This window comes from Watersipora subatra, chromosome 4 (genome assembly GCF_963576615.1).
Source record: "Watersipora subatra chromosome 4, tzWatSuba1.1, whole genome shotgun sequence".
In the NCBI taxonomy this organism is placed as follows: Eukaryota; Metazoa; Bryozoa; class Gymnolaemata; order Cheilostomatida; family Watersiporidae; genus Watersipora; species Watersipora subatra.
In genome coordinates, this window is record NC_088711.1 from 34150392 (window position 1) to 34173779 (window position 23388).

General features: G+C 36.4%; 2 protein-coding genes across 3 annotated transcripts in view; one reads left to right on the plus strand and one right to left on the minus strand.

Annotated features, from left to right (window-relative positions):
- Positions 1-21792, plus strand: LOC137395165 (hydroxyacylglutathione hydrolase, mitochondrial-like). 2 transcript variants are annotated; one of them, XM_068081991.1, is made up of 8 exons: positions 1-168; positions 7379-7604; positions 9713-9833; positions 13669-13771; positions 14312-14415; positions 16476-16577; positions 17853-17932; positions 21332-21792. In XM_068081991.1, the coding sequence occupies exons 2-8, from the start codon at positions 7435-7437 to the stop codon at positions 21426-21428; spliced, it is 777 nt and encodes a 258-aa protein (XP_067938092.1). In that variant the 5' UTR covers positions 1-168; positions 7379-7434; the 3' UTR covers positions 21429-21792. The 2 variants fall into 2 exon arrangements, with proteins under 2 accessions (XP_067938092.1, XP_067938091.1); XM_068081990.1 differs by having other exon boundaries at positions 10-143.
- The window catches only part of LOC137395166 (transmembrane protein 106B-like), a 12338-nt gene continuing 10693 nt past the window's right edge, over positions 21744-23388 (minus strand). The window contains exon 6 of the mRNA XM_068081993.1: positions 21744-22401. Within this exon, the coding sequence (XP_067938094.1) occupies positions 22251-22401 (151 nt within the window). The 3' untranslated portion in view covers positions 21744-22250. The remainder of the gene's footprint in view (positions 22402-23388) is intronic.

The following is a 23388-nucleotide window of genomic DNA, read 5'->3' on the forward strand; positions in this document are numbered from 1 at the left end:
ATACAGAACTACAGGTTCTTCAAGGACGCGTTGCTGGCCAGATTGCAAAATGAATAAATTTTATCAAAAATCGTTGCTACTTCCAAGGTTGTCCTTATCAGTGAAAAACTACTCACAAACAATCCGTTTCCCAGCTTTCCGAAGTACAGTAAACAAGCTTCTATTCAGGTTTATAAATAAGGCTTGCGAATATAGATTTGCAGAAAGTAGTTGATCTTGTACATTTTGTGACTACAGCCAAGACAAAAAAAGAGCACGAAGTTGAATTATGAATAGTGCTTGGTGATGAAACTGAAGTTTTGACAATTATATTGGTTTATGAGTAATACTTTTTTGTATTTTAGAAAAATGGTCATTTGTTTTTAAGATGCACTGTACACAAAATATCTGATGGCCAAATAAATTTTCATCGTCATTCGGATGTACTATTATTCATTTATTTTAGGTCTCATATTGCGTTATTTATTCTTGATTGAATGAACGTCCGGCGTTGCACGGGTAATAAAAAGTTTTTGCACTGACAATTTATTTTTAATCAATAGCCTATATACAACATTTGCCATTGTAACTTTTAAATAAAGGTGTTTGTATATTTCTGTGTGTATCCGGTTAATGCATAATTCAGCTATTTGAAATCTTTAGGTATAGCTAAAACAGGTTGTTGAAAAACATTTCGTAATTCTTGTGCTACACAATCGTTCAAGATTTAAAACAGCTTTCAAGTTTCTTTATCCAATGAATTTGGGGAGCTTAAGCTAGTAATTTAAGCTAATGTTTCAATCTTTACTATAAGAAGAGCCGTGTTTGTTCGAAGCCAGCTAAGAGCATAGGAAAAAAAGATTACACCTCACAGAAATCAAACATGTACATTTGAATGCATGGATGTTAGCGAAGCGCACTACTACTAACCCATGCAGCTACCTTGAAACGGCTTGGAATAACTGTGCTTATAATTGTTACACATCATGATCACTCACGGCGCAGCGGACTGCAATCGTTGATTTTGGAAGAGTCTGGGCATGTATTTTTCTTTTAGTAGTTCAAAAGTGCTTCTAGCAGTTTGTTTCTATTCGGTCAAGCGCTGCAAGCGTGCATATTTCAACCAATAGCTATAAACTAGACATACGACAGACCAACAAACACTTAGATTTATGTATATACTAGGTGAGTGCCTAGCGGTGCTCAGGTGATAAAGTCCTTGCCTAGAAATAAAAAAAAAATTATTTTAATTTAACATGTAACAACAGTTACCATTCTATCTTTTAAAAATAAAACAACTAAAGGTTTTCCAACTTCTTCAAACAACTGTAAATTTTAAATTTCATATCATGAAAAAATTGTTTTCGGTAGTTGAAATGATTAAGAGAAAACGTAAAACAACAGTTAAGGTGTTTAAATGCAAATAGGAAATAATTAACAAGTAATGGCTTAATAAAATCTGTTTTGCTACGATTACAATGAAAACTTATTTAGTATACAATTATGTTATTTTCATTCATTTCAGTGTTGGCATTGTCAGGCGGAAATGTCATGTAGAGTGGTATAGAAACCCATAGTAATTATCTAATGCAAACACCGCCTAGTGAAAAGCATCAAAAGTTATATACGTACGGTATGTATTAGAAATCAGTAACAAAACAACATGTTAACATTAGTAACTATAATTACCTGCAGTAACTTTAGTGTATTTACTGGTTATGATCTACAAAAAAATGTAACATTACAATGTACTACGTGCAGTCCGTACCATCGGAGTTTTTACCTTTGAAACAGACAACAGAAATGTTGAATTCAACTTAAATAAAATAGCTTACTAAACACATACTTAAAGCTAAGTTGTAGTATATATTTTACTAAACTAAAGTTCAACATTGTCATAGGCTAAAATTTTATCGCTTTTTTGTTTTCGGTTTTAGTTTTACTATAACTTATAACAAATAATGCTGAACTGAGATAGCGGGCATCGTTTATCTCTTTTAGGCATTATGGGAAGGATTTTGGCGAATAGCATATCGGCATTTTCATTATTTTGATGAAATCAGTACACCAAAATCAGACTGCCAAGTTTTAATTTCTAATGAAATTTGTCTTGTATGGCGAGGACGAAAAAAACATTGTGTTCAATATAGGAAGGCGAAAAAAATCATTTAACAAGAGCATTGTAACTTGAAGGCGCACTGTATTAATTAATAATCTATCGTGTACTATCTGGTGTATAATGTACAGTATATGGTGAGGGCAACAGGTGTGCTAAAAACTGCTTAGCCTTGTGGTTACACGTGTTTGTGAGTAGACTTGAAATTGAATGTTGCAAGTTCAAATCCAGTACGAAGGCGATTTTTCATTGCTAAAACTTTATCGCTATAACTGGACAGACGAATGACAGATGACAAACAAGCTTTGAGATTTATATATATACATGTAGATATATATTATTACTAGGTGAATGCCGAGCATTGCACGTGTAATAAAAAGGTTTTGGCACAGAAAGTTTTTAGTCAACATTCACAACATTTACCATTCACCATTAAACTTTTAAATGAAGGTGTTTGTTCATTTCAGTGTGTGCTATAAGTTTAATTAAGTTTATGCTATATATGTATACCGGTATATTTATAGCATTTTGGGGAAGTCTGGGCACATGTTTTTCTCTTAGTACAGGGGCGCCATTGAAGATTTTTATTAAGATTAAGTATTTGGCGGGCTAGCCTGCTGGCAGAACCTGTCTGCAAAACCGATGTTCCGGGTTTAATTTCAGTGTGAAGCGGCTTTTTTATTCCTAACGCTAACAATGGCTGCAAGTGTGCGTATTTTGTCGCTATAACTGGACATATGACAGACCAACAAACAAACACTTCTATTTTTATATAGGCCTATATATTGATCTTTTACAAGGTTTATCATTCAGCAAACATTTTATTTTGTACTTCTCTTGAGTTTTTGTGTTCTCCATTTTTAATCGGTTTTCATAGTTTCTCAACTCATAGGTTTCTACTATTATTTTTTTATGCATTTTATAACACTATTCACGCGTTAATAAATTACAATTAATAAATTCACAGTCAATAATTTTGAATTAATTAAATTTTTGACTTGTAACAAAATTCACATTACAGTTATTTGGTATCAAAAGATTCACTATGTCTTACTCTGTTGTGTTGTCAGTGCAAAGTATGTGGAAATGTGATAACAAGCTCTTAAAAGCTCAAAAACAAACAGTTAATTGCAGCCACCACGAGACTGCCATAGATTAGAATCTCATTAAAAAATGGCTCAAATGGGACGTAGTTGTACAAGATGGCTTCTGTTTACACTTTCATGCAATCTCATTCGTCAAAATATTTTCACAAATATACTTCACGCATTCAATAAAACCATGTCTATTGTGCTTACACGTTTATTTCATCATTATTGTAATGCTGTCATTTTGAGCACTGATACCTCCAAACCCACTGTAAAAAATTGTTTAATTTTTTAACCTTTGCTCGAATGAGTGCGTATCATCCTCTGATAAACATACCGAGCCTGTTGGTCACCTATGATAGTCAAAAATGCTGCAGAAGTTATTCGCGCTGTTTGGCAGGAAGTTTGGATCACATGATCAGATTACGACTAGACGATTAGACCAAGCCGAAACAAAACTGTAAACTAGCGAGCGTCTATATTTGGTAAGGGCTCTTCGGCAAAACCCGAAGTGTTTGTCATAAACTAGTACTACGAGCAGTTTTATATTGAGCCTTTTATTGGCCTTTCAATTCATGTGAGAACATTACGTGACAAAACAGTAACCAAATGTAATGACTAAATCAGAGAAATAAACTGATTTCAATCTACGGCGGATTCGTGATGGCGGCAATTAACTGTTCGTTTTTGAGCTTTTAAGAGCTTGTAATCACATTCGCACATATTTTGCACCTACAACACAGCAGAGTAAGACATGGTAAATCTTTTGATACCAAATAACTGTAATGTGAATTTTGTTGCAACTCAACATTTAACAAATGTCTGATATAACTAGCTATTCCCAATAAAATGTCAGATACAACGAATAACAACTCACTCAACTTTAACTAAATGCTGCCTGTTGGTCAGGTTTGAAACACAAAATCAAATGGTTTGAATCATTTGATTCAAATCACGATTCAATCAAAGTCATGAAAAGCAAGTGTGATGGAGATAATTGACAGCTTATGTGGTACAATGCTACAGAAGACCTTTGAAGTTAGGACCTCTGAGCTTATTTAGTTAACCTTAAAACAGGAGTAATTGGGAGGTAGTAACTGGTAGAGTTTTCCTTCACTACTCTGTGTAATAAATGACATTATGACATCAAACTCTTTATTGCAATCAGCCCAAGTGCAAGCATTGAGAAGTATTCCTCATCTTTGGTTTCATTCATTAAAAATAAGAAACCGGCTATATGCTAAAAAACTGGTAAACTGATATTTATATTTGCGTGACCAACCATATTAATCACACCAAAGAAGAATGTGTTTAAATATGTTTAAATATTGTATGGGAAACTACTAGTTGCTCTACTCCACTAACTGCTCCACTATGGTTTTATATGCCTGTTGAATGCAAGGCATAAGAAATCGTCAAACTAAAGCTTGTAGGTCACTACTATTGCAATGTGGGTACATCAGCATTCTGATGCACCAAGTAATGACAATTCGCATGAGCAAAAACGAGTGGGAGAATCAAGCTTATCAGAAAAATCATACGAATCCAAAAAATCCAATTCTATTAAAAAAATCGTGATTTTCCCTAACCATTAGTGTTAAAAGCTTTTCATGGGAGCTATCAGCACCTTCATATTGTTTAAATACAATTTTTTCTTTATGGCCCACTTCACCAAGAGTTGGAATTATACATAGTGATTTTGTAGTATAAGCCTAAGATAGTCATATTGGCGATCATCAAAGGTAACTGTAAAAAGCCATACTCAACTCATGGCTTTTTGAAGCTAGTTTAACTTAAATAGCTTAAAAAAGCCATGTTCATAACAAATTTGTTAAAAGGATTGATATTTCAAGCCAAATGCTTGAATTGCTATTTCAACATTAAGCTTTTTGGTTACCTACCACATAGCAGGAGGGAATAACTACCACATAGCAGTTGTACAATTTCACAGTGTATTTGTTACACATAAGGCAGTCTTCTTGTGTATCTTACATTTTTAGAGCTCGAGAGCAGGTGAAATGCTCTATAAATTATCTTTCTACGAAAACAGATGAGCGGCAAAAGCTAGGCATTATGCCATTATGGTTATTGTTATTGAAGGATCGGTAGTATTACTTTTTTCTATATTAACTAAACAAATTAACCAAGCAATCTGTGTTTGACCATTTACTTTTTATAACAAATTTTTTTTCTTGCTTTACATACTGTATTTATATGGAAAAAGCATATTTTTGTATTAATCAATACAAATTGGAATGCAAAAAATATGTAAACATTGTTTTAATATGATTTATATACAGTCAAACATGGATAACTCGAACTTCAAGGGACCGAGCAAAAGTGTTCGAATTATCAGAGCATTCAAGTTATCAGAGCACTGTCACAAGTCCATATATTTACTTATTTATTAGTAGATACATGTACATATACAAACTATAATATAAATCAAAAGCACAAATGGCTTGTTTCAAATTAAATGCTTCTAATGTAAAGTTTAAAACGTTTTCATCAAAAAGTATAGAGATTTTTCTATCACTTGAAATTGGTTTGTTGTTTGAGGTGATGTTATTGCCAGGACGTTTTTCAGATTGACATTGGCAAAACTTGATCGTTGTTGAAATTCTCAAAAGAAAAGACATTTTTTTCTTTTGGGGTTTTACCCACGATCAATTTTGCCGTTTTTTCTTGAAGTTTATGCAGATTACCTTACTTTACCTGGGATTCGTTAAGAGCAACACTCCGAGGCAGTTCAATTAGAAGTTTTACGAGGTTTTACGGTACATTCTATATCACTCACGCTTTTTTAATAGATACTTATTGAATGTACACACGTATTCTGTGTTTAGGTCAAACGATGAATAGTTTTTTGTAGCTCAGACAACGTATACGTTTAATTACAACATTTTTTAAGACGTTTTAAACATTCAACATTCCGACGTTGATTCAACACGGAATCAACGTCGGAAAACTATTCATCACGGGCTAGCCGAGTCACGCACTCAAGGATTTTCGCCACGCACATACAAAACAACATGCGATTTTTGTTTTGTATGTGCGTGGCGAAAATTCTTGCGCGCGTGACCCGGCTAGCCCGTGCTATTCATCGTATCGCAGTATAAATCAAATTTCACCAAACTTTTAGAAAAGTCGTTGACAAAAATATTTTGCTGATGGTGGTAATAACGACGCTTATGAATTACGAAAAGATGAAGTTTACCTCTATGGCTTTGAATAAAGTGATTTTCTAAAGCGAAAACAACCGTTTCGGTAGCTGTTGGGCAAAAAAACAGTTCGAATTAACAGTGTTGAGTTCGAGTTATCTATAGCAATTTATCATTATGTGGGAACGGACCAAAGGAAATGTTCGAATTAACCATGTGTTCGAGCTATCCGTGGACGAGTTATCCATGTTTGACTGTATTTTGTTTAAATTTCTTGTTTTATTTAAATTTGTTAATACATTTTATCACAGTAGCAAGTTCAAGACACCAATTGTTGGTTGTAATATTGGAATATGAATTATTAACCGTAACAATCATTTGGAACTAAATTATACCTATCTACCTGTAACTTCGTTATATAAGTCTAAATTTACAGACATGCAAATGACGAAACTGTGAATAAAACCATAAATGACAAAGCAATAATATCCAAAGGGTTATTTTTCTTTGATTTTTGTGATTCTTTCATTGAGACAAATGTTTATTTTTAACATGATCATGTGAAGGTAGTATAAGTATCTTCTGTCATGTATTTTAAACAAAGTTATGGGTACAGAAGTTTGTTTTCAAAGCCCTAGAAGTTGTTTGTGAACAAACAGACTGCGTTATATTAGGTAAGTTAGTAGACATACAAGTTCACATCAGCCATTGAAATGTTGTGACCAGAAAGGAATCATACGTGCATATAGATCGTGGGTAGTTCTGTAAGGATACACATAAAGTAGAATACCATTTAGTGCAAAGATAAAGACTACAGCTGGTTATATCGTGCTGATAAAATTTGGCTCTTGAAAGGACAACGAAGAAGTCATTTGTCACAGAAGCTTGATGCTGTACTTTCTTGTCATATCCCATTTAGCAGTGAATAGTTTTTCCTTGTGACCCCATTTGTAAATTTATGCTTGATTACTTGAAAAGTGGTGATCAGGAATCTCTGGTCTGAGTTATTGTCCACACATAACGTTTTATTATAGGTGTAACGCTGCAGCGAAACTGTTCTACGCAAGCAGCCTTGCATAAACATATAAACATGAAAGTCAAGCTGCTTCCTGCTCTGGACGACAACTACATGTACCTCCTAATCGATGATAAAACGAGTGAATGCGCTGCAGTTGATCCAGTTGATCCTGACTCTGTTTTGGCCGCCGTGTCTGAATACGGTGTGAAACTGACGAGCGTTCTTACGACTCATCACCACTGGTAAGCACCTGAAAGCAAGATCATACAATTGTATATTGTTAGAGGGTAGATTATTATTTGAGTTAGGCTGAGAGAATGCGGCTAGTGACTATCATCGTTAGATATAAAGTGTCTGTCAGTTTGTGGCTTATCTCCTGAGTCAATTTTTAGGGAGTTACAAACGTAGATAAGTAAGCTCGATCACATGCCTTCGAACTAATTTAGGGAACCCAAATGGCATCAAATGCGTTCAGGTTTTACGGTTTCTATGATTCAGCGTGTGAGCGACTGCAAACCTACTCGATGCATGGAGACACAGTGATAAGCATTCATTTAACTCTGCTTGGAATCAATATCCAATAGTTTTTTTCTTTAGTGAGCTTTCAAATTGAGTGGAGCAACCAAAGTGTATCTCCGTTCATGCTCTTGCTATATAAAAATTAATCGGTTTGGAGATCTACTTCGTGGTATGAAACCTTCATAATTGCAACGAATATTAATCTTAGAATATACCGCAATTCAGTTAGTCTCACAAACCCAAAACCCGGGACAACTCTTGGGACAGGTAGTTGTACATAGCCTTAGAAGATTTTGCATTATATAAAAGAATATAAGTCTAAATGTAAAATAGCTTATTCACAAGTAAACAGCTAACTTGAGGAATAATAAGTAAAGGAAAGGTTTTTATTGATATTCTTATTTAGAAAAAGACAAACGGAAGTGTATGCTAGGAGTTGTGTAAGCTCGTAGGTGAATATGGTGGTAGGGATACGCTGTATGGTCTGCTCTGGCTTAGACTAGGTAAAGTCTCAAGAAACTTAGTTAATGCATTCTTTATTTTTATAAAATTTTAGTTCTCATTTTAATTCTTACTAATTAATCTCTCCATTTTCACTTCCGAAACTGTCAAGATTTGAAAAGCTCGATCCACCTGTGTATATGTATTATCTTAAACCGCTTTGAAATAGAATAATAGATTACATAAGAATAAATCTTAAATTCATTGTCTTCCTGTGCTCTTACTATTTTGCTATCGGAAGAGATAACAGGTTGTTTTCATGTTTTAGAGCAGCTAAGAATTCATGATCTGTCTTTATAGCAAGTTTTCCACAAACCAGGCTATTGACGAGCTATTAATAACATTTTACTACAATGAAGATATTAAGACGCTAGTAATAGATTTTCCTGTCCCCTGACATGATATCGTTGTTATATCACATGATTCGTGGTGCTGGACAGTTACTGAGTTGCTCAACAATGAATTCGTAAACGCTCAGTGAATGTTTCCAACTAATATCAGACTGTTCTAAATACGCTTTTACAAAAACCTCTAATATAAAATGCCTGTTATGCATGCATATTGCATAGCACAAAGCTTTTTCATTATATGAGTGCCAAGTCATTTACTTACTTCTAACCTTAAATACAAGTATTAAAAGTTTGTCCATGCCTGGAGCTACATTTTATTGACAAGCAGGCTGAACGATTATAAATGATTCCACATGGTAATAACCTCTGATTAAACGAGTTTGTTTCATAATAATTTTTGCAAAATAATTGGTAAACTTTGCGGCTGTCACACCTCTTTGAAGTTAGATTTTATTAGTAACTTGCTCTACACGACACCTTGGAGTTTCAGATTACCCTGGTTTCAAGTAATCAAGTAGTTACAAGTGTTCAAGTCCCATGTGGCACATGTTTAGGCCCAGAAGAAAGGACTGTAACTCGTGCAACACCTACTGTATTTGTATTGACTTTAAAATTACTAGTTGTATTCAACCCATCTGTTCACCAGTAATCCTGATTGCTTCCACAAGAAGTTGTTAGAATTTCTCATGAACGTTGAACCTTGCTATTATTTAGCTAACAAGCAACGGAGAGCTGTATGCTTTTTGCTTACATTACAGTTTGAACTACATAAGGATTGTTGTGAAATACACTAGCGCAATGGAAGACTTACAAAGCAACACAGTTCATTGAAGGGTTTAGTGCCAGAATAGTTTGCGTAAAGCTTGTATGCAACTTGATTTGTTATTTGTTCAATATTTGTGTTGGTACCGTGCCCTCGGTCCATTACACCTCTAGTTGAGCCTTAAGAAATGAATCTGACTCGTAACTTTGTCTTACAGGGATCATGCGGGTGGCAATGAGAAGCTTGCAAGCATGAGGCCAGATCTTGTCTTTTACGGAGGAGATGATCGAATCAAGCCACCTTCATTGCGCAAAGTGGTTCATGGTGACAGAATTACTGTGAGTTGGTGTTCTAGCTGCTGGCTATAGGCCATTTCGTAAACTGCTGGTTCTGTTAGGAGTTGAAAACATTAAATTTGGAATATTATATTGAGCCATCATTAGACAATGAACAATTAAATGTTTCTATTGCTGTTCATCGGAACTACATACATGGAACTACACACATGGAACTACACACATGGAACTACACACATGGAACTACACACGTGGCACTACACACGTGGAACTACACACGTGGAACTACACACATGGAACTACATACATGGAACTACATACATGGAACTACGCGCGTGGAACTACACGCGTGGAACTACACGCGTGGAACTACACGCGTGGAACTACACGCGTGGAACTACACGCGTGGAACTACACGCGTGGAACTACACGCGTGGAACTACACGCGTGGAACTACACGCGTGGAACTACACGCGTGGAACTACACGCGTGGAACTACACGCGTGGAACTACACGCGTGGAACTACACGCGTGGAACTACACGCGTGGAACTACACGCGTGGAACTACACGCGTGGAACTACACGCGTGGAACTACACGCGTGGAACTACACGCGTGGAACTACACGCGTGGAACTACACGCGTGGAACTACACGCGTGGAACTACACGCGTGGAACTACACGCGTGGAACTACACGCGTGGAACTACACGCGTGGAACTACACGCGTGGAACTACACGCGTGGAACTACACACATAGTCATCAAACTAATTATTCTAAAGATTTTCAGCTCAGCGAGTTAATCGCTAGTTTCTCCAGTCTTTTACTGAAAGTCTGATTTTTAGGTGTCTGAGAATAGTTGTGTTATAATTTCCTATTACTGAGTAGCTATAGATTTGCTAGAACAGAGTTCTCTAGTAGCTACTAGTTAGTCCACTTTCATCCCTTTAACTGTGCTCATCCACCTCTTATTCATGCGATGGCACATTGGTTATTGGGCGATAGTAACAGTCACCTCCGATAGTTTAGAGTGATCGCTTTCAACCTCCTAATACAGTAGACGCTCGTACAACATAATTATACCCGTTCCAGGAACGTTTATGTTATAGTGATTTTGTGTTATATGAACATTAAAATACATGTAAATTGCTTAATTCGTTCAAGATTTTGCCAAACTCGAAAAATTGTATATATATAAAATAAAGTAAAACAAAAATATATAGTTACCAGTTAAATGCCTAGCGTTGCCCGGGTAATAAGAAATTTTTGGACAGAAAATTTATTTGTAACTTTAACATATACAACGTTTACCACTCTAACTTTTATACTTCATATCATGAGAGAAGTGTTTTGTGCAGTTCAAATAAATTAAGAGAAAAAATGAAACAACTGTAAAGGTTTTCAAACTTTTAAAGTTTGTGTTTAAATGCAAATGTAAAATCATTAGCCAGTAATGGCTAAATATAGTCCGTATTGCTATGATTACAGTGAAAAATTATTTGGTATACAATTATATGATTTTAATTCGTCTCAGTGTTGGCATCATAAGGCGAAAATATCCTATAGAGTGTTATAGAAACCCATAGATATTATCTAATGCAAACACCTGGTAAAATCACATCATCATTAAAAATAGTAATTCATAAAAAACAATATGTTAACCTTAGTAACTATAGTTGCCTACAATGACTTTAGTATATTTAATGCTTATGTTATGATCTGCAATAAAATGTAACATTATAATGTACAATGTGCAGCACTTAACTGTGGGAGTTCTCACCTTTCAGACAGATGTGTAACATAAACGCTGAATCTAACTTGAATGAATTTAGCTTACTAAAAGGAAGTTTTAGTATGTATTTTACTAAACTTCAAACTTTGGACTAAAATTTTCTCACTCATCTGTTTGCGAATCCGTTTTTATCATAACGAATAACGCTAAACTGAGATAGCGAGCATCGTATATCTCTTTTCAGCGTTGTGGGACGTATTTCGGTGAATAGCGTATCGACGTTTTTGTTATTTCGTAGTAATCAGTACAACAATCACCAAATTTTAATTTTGAGAAAGATTTTTGTTCATATCGTATGGTTGAAAACAAATTTTCCCTAGTATGGCCAAGACAAAAAAGTATCGTGTTTCCTAGAGTTCGGCGAAAAATATTTTATAACAGAGGCATCGCAACCCGTGGGTGCGATGCCCTCGGGTTGCGTGGAAAAGAGTATACAGTATATGGTAAGAGCAAGGGAATTGTGAGAACTGCGTAGCCTTGTGGTTATATGTGCGTTTAGAAACTTGTGGTTGCAATCTTTGTGAGTTCAAATATAGCACGAAGCAAGCTTCTCATTCCAAGAGTTTAATAGTTATAACTATATATATAGCTATTAAACTTTTGGAACGAGGTTAAAGCTGGACAGATAAGTAACTACAGATGACGCCAGACGACAAAATTTGAGATTTATATATATAGACCAGAGTGAAAGCCGTCGTCTGACCGTTCATTTTTCTGAGGCCAGGATTAGAGGTTAAGATAAAAGTTTTCTTTCAATGAGACTCCAACTTGTGACATTCAGCTTTTTTAGATCGACGCTCTCTCACCTGCATATACTTATTCTGGTTGCTTTATTGGCACTCCTGACACTCTCACACCTGCACATACTTATTCTGGTTGCTTTATTGGCACTCCTGACACTCTTTCACCTGCACATATTTATTCTGGTTGCTTTATTGGCACTCCTGACACTCTCTCACCTGCACATACTTATTCTGGTTGCTTTATTGGCACTCCTGACGCTCTCACATCTGCATATACTTATTCTGGTTGCTTTATCGGCACTCCTGACGCTCTCACACCTGCATATACTTATTCTGGTTGCTTTATTGGCACTCCTGACACTCTCTCACCTGCACATACTTATTCTGGTTGCTTTATCGGCACTCCTGACGCTCTCTCACAGCACACTGCACTGCGAGAATCCTAGCATCTATAATAGAGTGCGGCAAGAGAGAAAGTATATTGTAAGGTGGATATATATTCTATGGAACTCTCATTATTCAAATAGAATTTAAAAACTTGCTCCGACTTGATGCTTCACATTATATGGAGTTTTTTTATCCAATACAAAGTAAAAGTTTAACATTTATAAATTCTTTACGTTAAGTAAAATTGGTGTAAAAGGTGGTTTATGTTATTCGAGTGTCTACTGTAATGAATGAATTATGGAATTTTTACTACAGGAGGTTTTGCAATCATTTATAATTGGGCCGCCTTTATGATGGCTATAGCAATATGATGAGCCATTCTGTACACCTCATGCTTGTACAAATTTACTTTGTTTTATAATTAGATCATTGCATGAATCCTGCATGAATTTTATTCTTAAAAAATGGTTACAAAAAAGGATGACACGAGAGGTTAAAGTTGACAAATTCAGATGTCACATTGATATTTGGATATCGACTATCATGGATCATTAGCAGCCATGTTGTTCTTCAGCTTGTCGCTGGTTGCCAACTACTTTCGTACATATCAGCTTTTACCAAATTCATATTGCTCTGGACCTGCTCATTGTCTTTTTCTGTTTTTGTATCTTTTTGCTTTGATGGTTCTCTGGCCTTATTTTCTACTGCAATTACTGTTTCTCTTATTTTATTTCCTGTTATAAATGCTTATTTCAGTTAGTCGTTCTTTGTCTCTGCTGCTCTGGCTTTGCTACCATGAAAAGAGTTATATAGTGGTAACTATGGCAACTATGCTTGAGCTTACCTGATCATGTTATGATCCTTTTACAGAAAGCTACTCGCTTGCAATTCTGGTGCTTCCTTCAAATAAGAATTGGGTGTATGATGATGATGTCGATGTTATTGTTTTTGATAGGTTGGAAGTTTGAACATTGAATGTTTATTTACTCCGTGCCATACTTCTGGACATATATGCTACTATGTCACAGATCCTGATAATGATCCAGCAGTCTTTACTGGTAGGTTGACATCCTTCTCCTCTGTTTTGTGTTTTTAATCAATGTATAGTCGTTGCATAGGTATATTGATGTTTAATCAGTTTACCTATTGTACCCAAGTTGAACATGTGGAATAAGCTGCTCACAGACTTACATTTCGTATCTCTATGATGGTAAATTGAAACATTAGTATAGGGTTGAGGATAGTATATGGTTGATAATGTTAGTATAGTGTGCCCGTGGGTTATGATGTCCCTGTTATATGATTTTTTCACCTTACAGTATTAACAAAAATGTTTCTCGGCTTTCAAGATTTGGCAGTCAGTGTGCTGATAACGCCAAAATAACGAAGTTGTCGATTTGCTATTTGCGGAAATCCCTCTCACAACCCCTGAAAGTGATACGATGCTTGCTCTCTTTCAGTTTAGCGTTATTCGTTATAAGTTATAATGGAAATGAAACCGGAAACAGATAGACAATAAAATTTTAGATGATTACAAGGTTAAAGTTCAGTTTATTAAACTACATACTAAAACTTAGCTTTTGTTCCCCTGATTGTAGGAGATACGCTGTTCTCAGCAGCATGCGGTAAGTTCTTTGAAGGGACCAAAGAACAAATGTACCACGCTCTGGTTGAGGTCTTACAGAAGCTACCAGGAAACACGGTACTCTAGTAGATAATCTGAAATCTTGATAAGATGACTGGTCGTCGCCTTATGTTTATAGTTACAGCTTTACCTAGCAACTTGTCAACCTGCCACTATAATGTTCCTCTTATTAAACCTGTAGCTGTCTTCAAGTTTCTTTTATTAAATTAAATGGACAAAGGTTTAAGAGTTGAAAGCAGTCTGTCTCTGTCCCCTGCTAAACACTCAATTAGAACAACGCTGACACACCGCTGCCACAGGGCTTGCTAGTGACTGCTGACACAATGCTGACACACCGCTGCCACAAGGCTTGCTAGTGACTGCTGGCACAACGCTGACACACAGCTGCCACAAGGCTTGCTAGTGACTGCTTACACAACGCTGACACACCGCTGCCACAAGGCTTGCTAGTGACTGCTGCCACAGGGCTTGCTAGTGACTGCTGACACCGCTGCCACAGGGCTTGTTAGTGACTGTTGACACAACGCTGACACACCGCTGCCACAAGGCTTGCTAGTGACTGCTGACACAACGCTGACACACCGCTGCCACAAGGCTTGCTGACACATCGCTGCCACAGGGCTTGCTAGTGACTGCTGACACAATGCTGACACACCGCTGCCACAAGGCTTGCTAGTGACTGCTGAAAAAAATATACAAAGTAGAAAATCAAGCCTTGCTAGATAGTTTTGCTCATCACGTGGTTTTTTATTTGTTATTGATGTTCATAGTGACTCAACTTTTGGTTATTCTGGCTGCAGTACAGCAAATACTCTTATGTTTATCATTCAAGTCTGTCAGCGTAGAGTTTGCTATAGTGTTTGTACATCTTCGTTTGGACTACGGTTGCTCTTAGAACATTTGGGAACTGTTGAGATTCCGGTGAGTTATCTGTTAGATGCTACTGCTAAGGTTTATAGACCTTGAACCAAACTTTACTTTTGCTTTGAATCGGAGATGATGCTGAGGTGAACATGTCCACTTCAATTATGAGAGAATATTGTTTCTCATAATATGTGTCTGAACATCATGTAGTATTTTTTGGTATTCCATGTTCTCAATGACAAGTGGTCCATGTTCACCATATTTTTTAACTATTTCTGTTCATTAAGTAATTCACACATCCTTTAATTGCTTACGGTGAGGGAGTTCACAAGGGGAGGATGATGGAGAGATTTAGCTGTTGTCTTGCACTTTCTCTTCTTCAGACCCTAATAATCTACTCCATCAGTCAGTTTATCATCCATCATAAACTCTATACTTACATGAAGCATGTATGTACGCACCATATGTACATGACATAATATGTACATGTTATGCATGTATTGTGTGTATGTACGGCGTGTACTTACGGCTTGTATGGTAGCATGCAGTGTACCACTCACAATAGCTATTTATTTCTGCTTTGTTGACGAGTAATTTAGTTTGACAAAGCATCTAGCTCCTTACTTTCTAGATCTGCTCAGAACGGTACCTTCTGCGCTCACACAGTGTCTCGTGTATGCATTTGTAGTCGGTACCCAGAAGCTAGTCTCTGCTTCTACCATGTACGGTTGGGCAAAAAGGAGAAATTCATACTAGTGTATTTGCTTCAAGGTTGTCGCGAGTCTTCCTTGTGGAACAGTTTTAAACAAACAGCATTAACATAAAATGTGGGATGTATATCATGTATGTTGTGTGGTAAGGCTGGTTTACACTATCTCGGCGTTGATGCCACAATGCTTCGATGATCGTTGATAATAACAATGTTCACACTATCGCAAACCCTTGCGCGTTTGCATCAGCAAATACTCTGTGACATAATGTTATAGTGTTCTAATTTTCGCAAAGAAACCTTTTTGTCTTCGTGTGCTCAAATCAAATACTAGGCTTCATCGATGCTATCTGCCCCAGTTCACATATCGATGATGAACGCTGAAAAGAAAATGTCGGGATATGGCGATATAGTGTGAAATAGTCTTCATCCATACTATGTTTGTTACATTTGCAGAATCTTGTTCCTTCTTTTCATTGCTACGAGTACTTGCTTCAAGGAGCTAAATGAGTGAACGTCTACCCTTTCTGTGTTTCTGTTATAGAGAGTATACTGTGGCCACGAGTACACAGTCACTAGTTTGAAGTTTGCCCAGCTCGTTGAGCCAGACAACCGGGACATTGCAGATAAGCTCATCAAGTGCCAGGTTAGTTTACCATTGGTGTTGTGGAGTTGTCTGTCTCTACCGGCTTCCTGAGTATCCAAATTGCTGTAAATCCTAAATTTGTAGCTCATCCTGATGTGTTGAGCAATTGAATTTTGGGCATTTGTCATGGATATTAGCTCAGATGAGAGGGGTTGAGACTCTGTGTAAATATATCCTTTGTATTGATGTTGAAAGCATAACAAACTGCTGAGCACATTATAAATGGTTTTTAATTTTTCTGGTTGTTTATTGCTGTCTATTAACAATTTCAGTGGCTCCCGCTTGAAGTTATTTATATTTAGTAGTGATAGCTTTTCATGGTGTTGGTTAAAATCAATAGTAAATACAATTTAGTAAATAGCGTTAAAGTCATTTCTTTACACCCTTTTTTATTAGTGTTGATTGATAAGGACTGGCTTCTATCATAACAGTTGAAATCTTAAAAGGTTACAGTTTCCATGTCAAAGGCTCTTTCGTAGGACCCGTTATCCAAAATAGCCATGATAGACAATGATAGCCATGATAGACAATGATAGCCATGATAGACAATGTATTTAACACATGTATTTAACGATGAAGCATCAATGTTGGAAGCACGAAATCGCATTGAATATCTCTGTAACTAGACATTCATTATATAACTAGCACATTTTGAACATAACAACTTGAACAAGTCTGACATTAGACGCTAAATACTCATCAGGTACATATACCACTAGGAGTTGCTCTCTCATCTAGCTCACGGTAATGGTGCAAAGGTGCAAACGCGACTGTTGGATGTCTGAAGGCATTTATTTATTATCACCATATATTTCAACTATATCCGTATAGCTCAATTATGCTTTTGCATAAAAATAATTCATATAATGTATTAACTTTTAATATTGATATTAATTTTGTATTTTTATTGTTGCTATTGCTTTTTTCTCTCCTATGCTGAGTTTCTGTAGACATGGTGTTTGAGGCCAGTCATGGAAAAGCAAAGCACAACAGCAAGTCACTATATAAAAATTACTAGTTGTGTTGCATGGTATGTCTTTGTTTCACCTCATTTCAGCAGAGCAGATCATTTATTCGTTTTAATTCTTGGTGGATGTGGGTCCGTCTTTTTTCTTCATGGTAGAGAAGAGTAAGCCGTTTTTCTATGAAATGTTATCCTCAGATCCGAACAGGTATAACACATAGCATGCGTTCAATGTCTGCTTGTCACATGTTTTGTTTGACCAAGAATGTTCAAACATACTCTAACCCCATTTTCCTATCTGGTTGATGTAGGAGCTACGAGCTGCTGGTCAAGCGACCATTCCTTCTACAATTGATGAGGAAATGAAAATCAACCCTTTTATGAGAGTAAAGTAAGTTAGACACGGTCACACTAGTTAACTTGCATGAGATAATAAGGGTGTTAGATATGGTGTAGTTTGCAGAGCCATGGCATATTGGTGAACACAGCTCATCGTTAGTTCAAATGTCAACTCTGTGTCTAAGCTTAGCCCTAACAGGTACTAAGCTCCAATCAGAAATTGAAGGCTCTGAATTGTGCTTCATTTGGCGAACCTCTGTTTACTCAGTTTACTCGGGCAATGACATCATAACAACTAGCCAATCAAAACTACAGCTATTAGCCAATCAAATCTACAGCTATTAGCCAATCAAATTTATAGCAACCAGCAATCAAAGCCATGTCAGTATTTATAAAAAGCTATCAATTACCTGGCTGCCATGTTAACAGTATGAAATGATTTCCCATCTGATCCTATTCCCCGTGTGCACTTCGCTTTGTAGTTTTGCTTTGTCTTTTTTTCATACTTCCGGTTTACACATGATTATGAGATTTTTGTAGATTTGTGTGTTTTTAGTAGATTTTTGTAGCTCATAATATGTTTTCAGTCTAATTTCAAATTTTCAAGTCATTTGAACTGTTAGCTCTTAAGATATCGCTGAAATAGCGAGGGCACTTGTAGTCAACTTTAGAAATGACAAATGGCTGCCGTCGGAACATTAGTTTTCGCTGGTTGAAGCTCTTAGTAATGAAGATCAAAAATAAACAAAACTAACAAGGTTCTTGTCCTCAGCGACAAGAGCTTTACACCATAACTTTTTATCTATTAATAAAAAATGTACACTCTATCAGGCTCGGTCTACATCAACCTTGTTTTTGTTTTCAGTTACGTCTAAAACGTCACTTCTGTGAAAGAGTGTGAGAAAAAACTATTATATTCGGTTTTGGTTTTTATAGAGTTGTGCATGCAGGAGCTTCAATATGACATTAAGTTTAAAAGGAGTTGTGCTATCCTAGGTGCTTTCACAGTAGATTGAAAGTTATTAATAGTCTAGGATCAGGGGGTCTTGTTTTTGTATACAATGTTAGACTTCAAAGTGTTAATGGACATCTGTTCTAAATATTGTTTTGGGCTGCTGATTAGTAGAATTGTCCCCGTGAGTCAATAACCCATTGGCTAGATGTTTATGGAAAGAGAATAAAATTAATTTTGCTGATATCCTGCTTTTTTATATTTGAGGCAACCGAAGTTTAAAAAATATATTATATATTTATTATATATTTATACTATATATACTATATATTTATTATATATTTGTATGTGTTGCTACATATTGTATATTTATTTATATTATATATTCATATATATATTGTTGTATATATATTATTTATAATTGTGATTATTATTAATTGTGATAGTTGTGCATTCTGTGTTTTAATGTGGATTGTAAGCTTTGAACAGTTTTCTGAAGTAGTTGGGGTCCTGAAGTGTTGTTGGGGCATTACAAGCATCTGTTAACATTTTGTTTATAGTCTCATGGCATGTATGACCAGTTGGCATCTGCGGGGCATGTATGACCAATTGGCTTCTTCAGGGCATGTATGACCAGTTGGCATCTTCAGGGCATGTATGACCAGTTGGCATCTTCGGGGCATGTATGACCTGTTGGCATCGTCGGGGCATGTATGACCCGAAGATGTATGTGTCTCATTTTCTTCGATTACGTGAAACCAGCTCGCCAAAATGTTTTGTGTTAGCGTGCTTTTGAATGAAAAGAGTCTTTTTGAGAATGTTCTTCAGTATCTTCCTGAGATTCGCAATTGGATTGAGATCCGGAGACTTGACGGCCAATCGAGTCTTCTCACTCCGTGTCCTTCCATCCATTAGTTAGTGACTCATGATCTGTTGCAGGGAGAGTTGTCATCTTAAAAGATCCAAGAATCGTCGTCCCCAAACATGCATTCAGCTGATCACACCATTTTCTTTCAGAATTTCTTTGTAAACACATGCATTCAGTGTTTTTAACAATATGACTACTTCAAAGTCCCTTTGCTGACATGTAAGACATAACACTCGCCAGGCATTTTATCCTCTGTAAAAGGTACTCTGGTTGATGTTCTTTACCTACTCTTCTAGCCACAAATCTGTTACCTCCATGGGGCTCCACCAATATTGATGACTCTGACTAACCTTGTGCCGTCTTCAACCCTCCAGTCTCCATATTTATTTACCCTTGATAACCATTTTTTGATCGCGTTTCATTAATGATTGGTATCTTCTGAGCTTTTATTCATGTCAAACTTTTTTCTCTCAATCTCTGTTGTACTGTTAGAGCTCACACCACTGGCAGTGCACTGTCTTGCAACCATGTCTTTGCTGGATTCTCGTCGTGATGTTGTGACAGTAGAATTTGGAATATGTAATTCCCTTCAAGTTTAGCCGAAAGCCTTTTTTTTGCACCGATATAGCGATCAAAGATTTTTTCTCTGTAAAATTCAACATTATGCTGTTGTATTGGTCAATGCTGGTGAGTTTACATGTATTTTTTTATAGCCAAACATGTATGGAACATCAGAGGAAGCTTGAGCCTTCATCTCAGAACTTCATTTTGACACATTTACTCATTTTCTTCAACTTCAAAGATTATTCACTAATACTATTGTTCGGTTTGAAATAAAAGGATTTTTGACTCCATTCCTTTAAAGAACTGCAACAAACTACCACTCAGTCTAATTCGCTCATATATAATATCAACCATTGACCAAGAGTACAAGCTTCCTTTTGATATATAATTTCACAAATTGAAATATCTAAAAATCATTGAGATTTTTGGAAAAGCAATTTTCTTTTTAGGCAAACAAAGATTAATGAACATCACTTATATACTTATTTGCATCACCAAATTTATTTATATATATAAATGTATAATATCAAGAAACTATGTAGTTATTGTCAGTTGCTAGTGACGCATGGCTGAGTCACTAGCAGCTGATGGGTTGTTCGTTGGCACCCATTGTTATTTTTCTAATTGCTCTTTTTTCATATAATATGATACTGTGGTGTCACGATGATTCATAAATCGTATGTGAATCAGGCCTGCCATGCAGCCTGTTTCACATAAAATTCAGGAGACGCCATACTCTATATCATTGTTGACCCATGTGAATGCTGCGAATGCAGTGTAGAACTGCTTGCCATCACACAATGCTAGCATTAGACTTTTTGTGCCTAGCAGTTTTCTAAGATTCATGTGAACAGTTTGCAAAGCTAACTTGCTTCCTCTTTGAAGCGACTTGGTTTGCACGAGCACACATGACCTACCAACCTCTGACTAGCTAAAGCTTTTGGATGGTTTCTGCTGTTGCTATCAAGCATGTCTGATGCGACACTAAGCAGGCTTAATTACAAAGGCAAGTGCTCAGGAATCTGTCATAGCATTTAATCAACCACATATGTAATCTTTGTTTACAGGGTCAAGGCTGTGCAAGATCATGTGAAGAAAAGTGATCCAGTAGAGACTATGGGTGCATTAAGAACAGAAAAAGATAATTGGAAACCCAAACTATAACACCTTTGCTCCGGGCCAGTAATCGAGTGTTATTTCAAATTTCACCCCTTATACTTCCACTAGTTACCTTTGCATTCTACTTTTTATTTCTATTGGTCGATTTCCATCTGCCACACACTGTAATTTTATTACATGGAGTTGTCTCAACCTCCCCTGCCATCCGACACAAATCAATACATGGAACTTTTATTCTCTAGCCCTCGACAAGAAAAACAGGTTTCCATTCAGATCTTTGTCAGTGCATTATTCACTTCTATCATACATCAGTCGTGCACACAGCGAACAAAGACTGCGTTCTGCCTGATGAATTACTCGTGAGATGATAGTATTTATTTGGAAATATAAAGACGATATGAATGGCAAATTCTTCTCACTATCTCAATACCAAGTCTTACACACATTAACCTATTTATTATGAATTGCAGCTCAGACAATAACGTAAGCGTTGTACAAAGAAAAATTTGCTATTGACAAACAGATCATTGAGGTATTATGTATATGATGGTGAAATAGACAAGACTATTTGAAGAAGTGAACCCTCTCCACTGAGGCAAGAAGGCCAACGCAGCTTGGCCAAAGTTGTCTAAAAATATGCACTACCTTAGCAGCACCTAAAAAAATAAAAACTTACAGACATAGTTGATATACAAACAAAAATTGTTATAAAAAAGCTCAAATAATTAATTGGTATTCTGGTTATTTACAGTTAGAGACAACCAAAGACAATACGTAAGTGAGACACAAATTAGCCTAAATATTTTTATATATTAGTGGAAGCTAAGCTTGAATGAGATGAGCGATTGTAAAGACATCCGTAGTTCCCTAATTGGGCTCCATCTCTGAACACTGCAGGCCTATATTCAATGGGTTTTCAGTCTCCGGAGACTTGTTGATATGACAGCATATTTTTCTGTTGTAAAGTGTCACAGAAGCCGTCTGGTTAGAGGTAAGGTAGCTTATCTGCGCTTGGACGCTGCAAAATCCAACAGGTGATCATGAAAAGGGTGGTTATTCTAGCGACTGTGCTGCGCTCTTTTTAGACAGCCTAATGGCAGGCAAGTATGCTGTCGTTATAGAAAATAGACAGACCAAACTGCATGCCTAGATGACTCTCCATGATATTCAGTGATGTATTCAGCAGTAGGTGAAGAGATAATAATATCAGTCACTCGTCACTCGACCTTTGAACAACTAGCCCTTGGCACAAGTCCAGCACGTGATAGATATAACTAAAGATTTATAGCTCGGTTCTACAAACGAGTGTTGCCATGACGAATACAACCAATAAAACACCATTTAACTACATCAACGATTCATCTCAACAGCTGATAGCTTGCCTTATATAACCTGTCCAATTGGTTCACCAAGTGAATCGACTATAAATTTCCAACTTAGAAGCCACAAAAATACGCTGCAATAACGTAGAGCTGCAATAACGTAGAGCTGCAATAACATGGAGCTGCAATAACATAGAACGTGCTTATTAAAGCAATCTTAGGTTAGATGGGTTAGACAGAAACGTAGGAAACCCAGGTATCTTCCAACAAAGGACATCTCCACCTGCCAGCAGTATTCCTATGCAGGGCAGTGAAGAATATCAAACTTTCTCTAGGAAAGACTGGTAATAATGGCTTGCATAAGCATGTACTAATGGGTCGGTTACATAAATGCTGGTTATACAAGCCTATGAGGCCTCTGCGTGACATACCATATTCTTTCTTGCTCAATTTGAGACCGCACAAAAATAATGGATAACCTGAGCAGCCATAAAAATAGTGAGCAAACAGCAAACAATGATGTTCCACCAAATATAATCAAATGTGAAGTGACATCCAAAACACTTTTGGACAAAACATAAATTTATGTAACGTATTACCTATTACGTGTGGCTTTTTCACCTATGGTTCTCGGAGTAAAATGCAGAAGTAGCACTGCTTGTCTAAAAAAAATCTGACAAACA

Excerpts from the sequence above, each read along its gene's own strand:
- LOC137395165 (XM_068081990.1), top strand. The coding sequence starts at position 50 with ATGAATAAATTTTATCAAAAATCGTTGCTACTTCCAAGGTTGTCCTTA. Across the intron at positions 14,416-16,475 it reads AGAAGCTACCAGGAAACACG|AGAGTATACTGTGGCCACGA; the intron begins GTACTCTAGTAG and ends TTTCTGTTATAG. Across the intron at positions 17,933-21,331 it reads AACCCTTTTATGAGAGTAAA|GGTCAAGGCTGTGCAAGATC; the intron begins GTAAGTTAGACA and ends CTTTGTTTACAG.